Genomic DNA, 8568 nt, shown 5'->3' on the forward strand with positions numbered 1-8568 from the left:
TATATGATCTAATATATGATATATATGAGCCAATAATTAAACACAGACAGGACTTTCACCCAGGAGAGTGGGGTCTGTGTATAAGTGTGAAACCATGAGTCAACACTTATTTAAAGTTTTAAGTAACATAACATCAACTTACTTACAGTATTTAAACTAAACGTTTTCTGAGTAGTTTTGATACCTAACGCTAACCAAACATCAACTGTTTCACAACATTAAGAACTTGTTAAAAGGGCGTGACGCTAAATTGTACTTTTCGCGTAGGGGTTAGGGGGGAACAAAGGAAGTAGCTTAAAGTATTGTCTCGTACAGACGGTCTGTACGAGACAATACTTTAAGCTACTTCCTTTGTTCCTTGCTAGTTCATTCCTAGTTAGTAGCCCTGTTGGGGTTTGCATTCTAGTTTCTGTTAACAGTTACTTGTATGTCTGTACCTGCCTGAAAGATGAATCACCGCATAAGTCACTTGTCATAGTGCTGCCTCCTCCGTCTGCATTTGGATCCTTTCCCTAATGCTACCCTGTTGTTGATACCAGTTGTAACAACTACTAAACTTGAACTCAACTTTTTGATATCTTTAGGTTTTTACAATATCTAAATTTAAGTTTTATGATTTTTCAGTCCTTTTCTCCATTTATAATGGGTGTGTATTGGACTGAATGTTCAGTTGAAGTGGGTGACATCGCTAAAGTGTGGAGGATTTGTGAAATCGTTAAAAAAATTATCCTAAACTTGCTCTCATTTCCTCATTTCACTGTTTATACAACATTGTGCTGGTTCAAGTAACTATGGAACCAAACAGACTCATACATTTGGCTTGGTGAGCTCCCAGGTGACAAGAGCTCCATTGTCATCTGAGGCTACATCCACACTACTACTACTACGTTTTAGTTTTAAAATGCATACCTTTTGCTATGTTTGCACCTCCCATCCTATCTAAAATGGAGAAGTCTGAAACACTGCTGTTTTCATTTTAAAACTCCAGGGTAGCGTTTGAGTGTGGACAGATGAAAACTAAGGACTTTTAAAAACAATGACACAAACACTGACATTTGGCTTCCTGATTGGGTCTTATCAGTCATGCAAAGCAAAAACATGATGCTACTGACAGTGTTTTGGTTTCGGTATTTTTATAAAAATATTTTGTAATACGCGTATACACTTGTACTGTGCATGTCGCCATATTTACAACTCTCAGTCTGTTTTCCGCCATATTGGACTCCCATAGTACTTTCAATCCATGCATAGTTATTCATCTGTAGTAGTGCTTTCCTCTTTCGGCAAATCTTCTGCAGTTGCAGAGACAATCTGCTTCCTGTCTACACCGGCACGGACTTGCCCAGTATACGCTTTGACGACCCTCTCACTGTTTGAAGGTACCTTAGCAGGTAATTGGCTGAATTGGGAAAGATTTCAGGTGACTGCGCTCACTTGGGCCCATGGGCTACAAAAGCTGGCCCATGTATTCAGTTTGGTCTCTCCCTTCTTGCAGGTTCCATCTATGCTGTGGCATCTTTGTCGCACCTAGTTTAATAAATTACCCTTGTTTTAACTAAGTACCTTGCGTGGACTCCCTCTTTGTCACATTCCCTGAGCCAGTATGTGACAACGTGAATGGCCACTTGATGTGTGTTTTCAGTCATTTTAATATAGACGTAGATCAACCCGGAAATGCAACTGAAACGCTGGTGTGGACGGAGATCATTTTCATTTTAAAACTCTGTTTTTTAACAAAAACGTAGTAGTGTGGATGTAGGCTGAGAGTCAAAATGTGTTACATCATCCTTTATCCACACAAATTACATATCTACATGTTCAGAAATGCCATATGGAACTGACTGTGAGGTAATTTCACAGACAATGACTTACAGTTTAAGCTTTTTTTTGTGTCTTCTTCTATAGGAACTTTTAGAGGGCTATGTCTCAATTTGGCAGTTTCACATTGCCTTAATTTCCGGGGTTATTACACCAATATGCCAGCTCTCTGCACTTTATGAAAGGTATGGAGCTGGAAAGGGGGATCAGATTTGATCCGCCTCTGCCCTGGGAATGTTGGTAGTAACATAACATAGCCAGAACGATGTCTGTGTCAAAAAAGCTACAGCTGGCATGCTGGACCAAGTGTGGCACTCTGTTGTGAAACAAGTCACTGTCTTTTTTTTTTCACGGTGAATGAGCAAATGCTGCATGTTGACCGACATTCTTTCCGCGTTAATGACAGGACACTTTCTCCGGATACAGTTACACACAGGTGATATTAACCAATCAGAGCAGTTTGGAAGATATCTTCAAATCCTAATCCTTAATTTACAATTGAACTTTACCTCTGTCTCACACACATATAGAAACACAAATATTGACACATAGAGACACACATTAATAAGGTACACAGACAGTTTTGCTATCTTGATGGGGATCAAACCACTTCTTCTGTCTTGTTGCTGTGCTCAGTCTTATCGTGGTGTATGACTTTTGAGAGTAAACTGTCTTCAGTAACCTCACCTTCTTAGCTGAGTTTGGCTTTTCCTCACCCAGTTGTGTTCCTCCTACATTTGTATGTAAAATTGTTTAATAATACACCCGATGATATGCCTACAAAATCCTTGACTTTGTGCAAGCGTAAGTGTAGGCAAAAGGTGGTCAGAACAAATATTGATTAGATTTTTCTTCTGGTCACTCACTTTGTATTTTGTTAATTGATGAATATAATGTATTAAAATGTGTATTCTTGAACACGTTCTTCCTTACACAGCACTGTATGTACATTTATGTAGTCATCCTAACAACACATTCAGTATGTAGAACATATTCAGTATACCAAGAATTTGTGGCAACAGAGTGAGCATTTTTATGATACAAAATACCATGGCATATTGATAACAAGATGGATGATGAAAAACTCTTTAACAAGTACAGTAAGCTATGTGCCTGGTATGGCCTTGTGCCTCTAAAGCGCTTTCAGTGCTCTGCAAATTTGTGTTCGCCTTTCAATGTAATCCCATCTGTGGAGACATTCACTCAGAGAGCAGAGACAGGAACAAACATAACACTTCTCTCCATCTGTGACCTCCCAGCTCTTCATCCTCCCTCTGAATGCAATGCAACAATAGAGAAGAGCAAGGGAGAGGGAGGAAGATTGCTTTGCTATTCAGGTATCTACTGATGGTACACAAGCTCAAGGATAGCAGATTCAATTCAGAGAACAAAAGTGTGAGAAAGGCTGCAAACCCACTTGCAAGATATTTTGCACAAGAAGTTAGGCTTTTAAGATGGAAACGATTCAGTCAATTACTTAAGAAAAAAGTTGATTAAAAAGTATGATTTTATGAGTATACAAAATTACATACCATGGTACACATTTGATTTCACGCAGAATGCTTAATGTTATCATTTAGTAGTGATTAAAGTAATTTTGAAGATGTTTTATATGCATTTTTATTAGAACTGTGTCTTTATTATTGATAAAAGTATAGAAACACTGAAGAATTTAAAAGTGTACTTTCAAATGTTAGTGTTCCTTCAAATATACAAATGGAGAAACCAGACAGCCAAACAATGTGTATATTTGTTTGTGATAAATTAAATATGCATTCTCATATTCTCTTTCCCATCTTCCTCTGCAGACTTTTTGTCACAAACATCTAGAAAAAAACTGAGAGACCTTGAGCAATGTTGAAAAACGCCAGAAGCTGAATGCACACCACCCAGCTCAAAACATCTGCAAGAAAAAGGCTCAACAACAGTGAATCAGGCAACTCTTTTTCCCCTACTCCTCAAGCTACTTTATACCAAGTGGTGCAGTGCAGAACATCTGATGCAAATTAGTTTCAGCTAGAAACCCTATATGCAACACATCTGTACAAGTTATTGGAACCTGTTACAATGTGTTTTTTTTGCATTGTCCCTGACAAATAAACAGATAAACACCAGGTACTACCACTTAGGCCAAAAGCTAACAAAAAGGACCAGATCGTTCTTGTCGAGTTATACAGATAAATCCCATACAAACATTTTGGCAGAGCTTTGTCACTGCCTTGGTGTGAGGGGGGCATTGCCCCACTGCTCTCAGGCATAAAACCATGTCTGTTTCATCCAGATTTATATTTTGTTACCAATTGTGTCTCTGTAGAGCAATGAACTCCCAGCAGTGTCTCTGATTAGTCAACAGAAAGGAAGCGAGAGATCACATCTCTAAAACTAAATGTTGAATTATTTAGTTCCATACATATTTAGCTTACATCAGGCTGAACATGCACATTCAGAAAGCTAAAACTCACAAAGCCCATTATCAGCTAATCCAAATTAGCAACAGTCGTGTTTGGATCATATTGGCTCCTTATTCATCACTGCAGTTCCTGGCGAGAAAAAATGACATGCATGCGCAGAAGCTGACTTTGGACCCCACTCCATTTTTCTAACACCAATGATCTATAGTTATGATTAAAATTTTGGCAGCTACACCAGGACTGCTAATTGGTTGTCATAATCATGCTTTTCTCGTGGTCTCCCGTTTAGTCTTTTGTCTTTAGTGGAGGACAAATTTGCATAATAAGTGTTGACAGGAGATAGATAGCCACAGTTTCTTTTCCCTTGTCCAGTTTGCCATGGATCACACAACAGCTGCGGTATGATATTTGCAGTTTCGCAGATTTCATCCAAATTCTGCTTCAAAACCAGAGCAGTGTGAAATAAAAGTGTAAAATATTTATAAATATATACACTTGAAGACAACAAAAAGAATTTTTAGACCAGACTCAGCTTGTTCAGTGCAGCTATTCCCCCACGCTGTGCTACTGGGTTTGGATGGGGTAATGTGTGTGTGTGTGTGCGCGTGTGTGTGTGTGTGTGTGTGTGTGTGTGTGTATATATAGTCAATAATGTTTCTCCTGAAGTCTGCCAAAACACTTGTTTAGACACACATAGTTGGCTGAGAGGACTTACTTTCTCCCTTAACAACCTACTTCATATTTACAGAATTACAGTAATGCATTTGTCCTCTGCGAAAGAGGAAACGTTAACATTGAAAAAATTCTTTCTCACTCTCACTTGGCTGACGCCAATTTTATTTTATTTTTTTTCAAGTTTTGATTTCAATGTCAGTGTCTTTGTTTCATGCCAAATTTTATTTTAAATGCCAACTGCTTCATGTAATCCAAGAAGCTGCACTGGCAAGTTTCTTACACGATGACTCTGCAAGTTGACATTATGAAGAGTCAGAAGCCAAATCTGTGCAGAACTGTAGTCGGAGACTTGCTTTAAAAACTTTAGGTTATTTCATGACATCTGGGAGACTTTGTAGCACTTGGCAGAGAAGCTTCAACTCTTTGGGTGGCCCGGGCTGATGTACAGGAAGTTGTATCTTTTCTCCACTGGGGGTTCATGTGCAGCTCATTAATGCTTATTTAATGTCTAACTTTGTTTTCTACCCCTCGCCTCCTCTTTATCATTTGCGGTCATGTTTTCTTTCTTTCTTTGGAGCCAGTAACCATTTAAACACAAGTACATCCTATGTTTGCCTCTCCATGACTTGAATAAAAGCAAAAATCAAATGCAATGGTTGTTAAGAGCAAAAACTATCCATCATTTTGGCTTTCTGTTCAGTCTTTAGATGCAAACATCACTTCATTTTCAAATTCTTAGCCTCCACCTTAACACAACCAGAGCTTATCATATTTACTGCCACCTTTTCTGCACCTGAAGGCAAGGGATAAAAAAAGCTTTTTTTAGATCCATAAATAATTCATACAGTATTATAAATGCTAGATACACAGATTAAGCAGAAGCATGCAGTTTTCCCTGACATAATTCAGACTAACAGTGTGTGTGTGTGTGTGTGTTTCCACTTCACCACCTGGCAGTGAACAAGTGCTGTGTCATTTTTTCTTCAGCCGCTTTGATGACCCGCTTTGATGAAGAACTTGCGTGCCTTCTCTTGCTGCAGTGATCTACGTTTTTACCAGAAAACAGTTAAGAATGAGGTAATACTTTCGTTTTTGTCCATCAAGATTTTTTCTTTGTGTTAATTCAAGATAATGCTAGGAAAAACAAGCATAAGGGAGACATTTAATTCGTTGACACGCTTTAGAGACAGGTATGTGCCATTTGTAATCAACCATTTGTCTGTATAAAAACACTCTTTACAGTGCAACCTAGAGCAAAGAAATAATAACATAAGTTCAATCTTGGGTGGAAGGAAGAAAAAAAACAGCAATAACAAAATCAAGAATACCAGAACCAAATCTATTACATCTGGTAAAAAGCTTGTTGGTCAACATATTTGTTTTTGGTTAAACCATACATTGTCTAAAAGTTGAAAACATTTATTCTAAAACCCCTTGGATTGTCTAATTTGCTGTGGAAATCATTTTAATTACATGCATGGAACAAGGAAACTCCCGAAATTGTGCAGCAAGGACAGAATGCTACACAATATGCTGTGTTGATTGAGCTGCAAGACTGAGTTTGTTCTAAGGTTCAGATGAATATAGTTGTGCTGTTTGTGTAACACCTTTGTGTTGAGCTGTCTGCTGTAGCGCAGAGCATCACTGCAGCAGCAACAAAAGTATGCCTCAGAAAGAAGTGTTGATTGCCCTCTAGTGATGATGACAAGTACTAGATGTGTTTCTAAGCCTCAACTGATGTCTGAACAGCACAGACAGCTCACTGTATAATTCAATAGGTGCAGAGCTTTTGACATAGTACCCATGGTTCTAAATCTTGTCGAGTAAATTCAGTATGATGATTTCACATGTACACAGCCTCGTATTAAGTCTACATTCTATAGCCTATTTGAAGGGATATAATCTATCAAATCGCCATGTGGCAAGAAAAATCTGTCCAAAAACTAAAAAAATGTCAACCCCTGAGCACATGTCAGCATTTATATACAGTCTACATAGTGTCATGTAACCCCACATCCTATTCTACATATCTGAGAACAAAAGCACATTTTACATTCATCTTGTCTCACCATCATTGTGCTTCAAATGTTTTGAAAAAAAAAGTTTTTACCCGCATGTACTTGTCTCTATTTTGCTACAAATAAAATGTACTAACAAGAACGGGGAGCTTCCAGCATGAATTTGTCTCAGCTCCATTAACAGTTTATAGCCTACAGTGTCTTTTGAATCAGTAGCCAAACCTCCCATGTGCTCAGATTTGTAGATGATCAGCAATTTAGGTCAGGCATAAATGGATCCAGGTTAAGTGTTCCCTTTTTATTTTTCCAACTTTGATCCAGATCCTGTGTTTGTATCAGAGAGTCTTATGGCTTTGCACCCTCACCCGGCAACATTATTGTCTGCCTCCAAGTCCGAGGCCTCAGCCTCATCGGCAGATCCAGTCAGGGATGGGTAGGGCCTTGGCTGGTCTAAGTTGACATAGTTAACCTTCAGACTCATGTAGTGCTCTCCTTCCAGACAGGACAGGACGTGTTGTACTTCTGTAACCAGGCTACTGAAGCTAGGCCTGCACTCGGGCTCTGGGTCCCAACATGTCAGCATGATGGAATAGCTGTGGAGTGAAAAAAATTATTAAATTTGTGAATGAGTGAGCACATGGGTAAACATGTAAAGCAGGTAAATAATAAATAAAATTTACATAACATGGATAAATATTCCCAGAGAATTGAGTTTCCTGAAGAAAATGCAAATGATAAGAATGTCATCATGATATGAGATATTTATAGGGTGCAGGTATGGTTCTTACAGAGTATCAGGGCAAAACTGTGGCTGGGGAAGCCGACGTCCCTTCAACAAGTAGTGTGTGATGTCATAGGGGTCCACACCTGGATATGGGCTAGCACCTCTGGTCAACAGCTCCCACAATAAGATCCCATATGACCACTGGGAAACACATAAACATTATAGTGTAGATATATGCATGAAAGTTTTAACAAGCATATTTCAGTGGGCTGGATAAAGTACACTCACCACATCAGACTTGATAGTGAACTTTTGTGTTTGCAGGCTTTCGATGGCCATCCACTTCACTGGAAGCTTTGCCCGTTTCTGATCTTGAATGCTGTAGTACTCCTTGTCATATATGTCCCTTGCCATGCCGAAGTCAGCCACCTTTACTGTGAAGGTTTCATCCAGCCTGAGAAGAGACCAGCCAGTTTCTCCTGTTCAGGTAACGCATCTCAAGACTTAAGGTGTGCTCAAAATGGTCAAGTGAACTTTAATCTACACAAGTTTGGAAAGTCACCGTTGATAAGCAGTGGCAGTCGGGTTTGCCAAAAGCGTTTTTCCCAAAATGTTGTGCAATTTATAATATTTATCCTCCCAAGAAGCCTTCAGATGGACTGGGCAGTCTAAAATTTTCCCAAATATTCTTGTATTTTTAAATTACATGTTTTGTTATGAATAAGAAAAATACAAGAGTAACGGTAATCAGGTACATTTTTGGGGGTGTTGCTAACTTTGTGAAGAACCCCAAATTATTTTTCAGGATTAATAAATGTCTCTGAGCTATAAGGATCGTAGTTGACTGTAGAACAATACCAACCAACAATGTAGTGTCTGTTGCTTCTTTAAACCTGCAGTGCAGAACTTTTGTCCCCCCCCC

At 38.8% G+C, this 8568-nt stretch overlaps 1 protein-coding gene across 2 annotated transcripts in view; it reads right to left on the reverse strand.

Moving 5' to 3' along the window:
* Positions 1–5021: 5021 nt before the first annotated feature.
* Positions 5022–8568, reverse strand: part of LOC123956695 (macrophage-stimulating protein receptor-like) — a 13514-nt gene continuing 9967 nt past the window's right edge. Inside the window, exons 19-23 of one of the 2 annotated variants that reach the window (XM_046029061.1) lie at positions 7935–8100; positions 7711–7847; positions 7288–7515; positions 5855–5948; positions 5022–5697 (exon numbers count right to left, since the gene is read on the reverse strand). In XM_046029061.1, the coding sequence (XP_045885017.1) occupies positions 5888–5948; positions 7288–7515; positions 7711–7847; positions 7935–8100 (592 nt within the window). In that variant the 3' untranslated portion in view covers positions 5022–5697; positions 5855–5887. The remainder of the gene's footprint in view (positions 5698–5854; positions 5949–7287; positions 7516–7710; positions 7848–7934; positions 8101–8568) is intronic. The other variant, XM_046029060.1, reaches the window with a different exon arrangement.

The sequence above is a fragment of the Micropterus dolomieu genome, linkage group LG18 (assembly GCF_021292245.1).
Source record: "Micropterus dolomieu isolate WLL.071019.BEF.003 ecotype Adirondacks linkage group LG18, ASM2129224v1, whole genome shotgun sequence".
Taxonomy (NCBI): Eukaryota; Metazoa; Chordata; class Actinopteri; order Centrarchiformes; family Centrarchidae; genus Micropterus; species Micropterus dolomieu.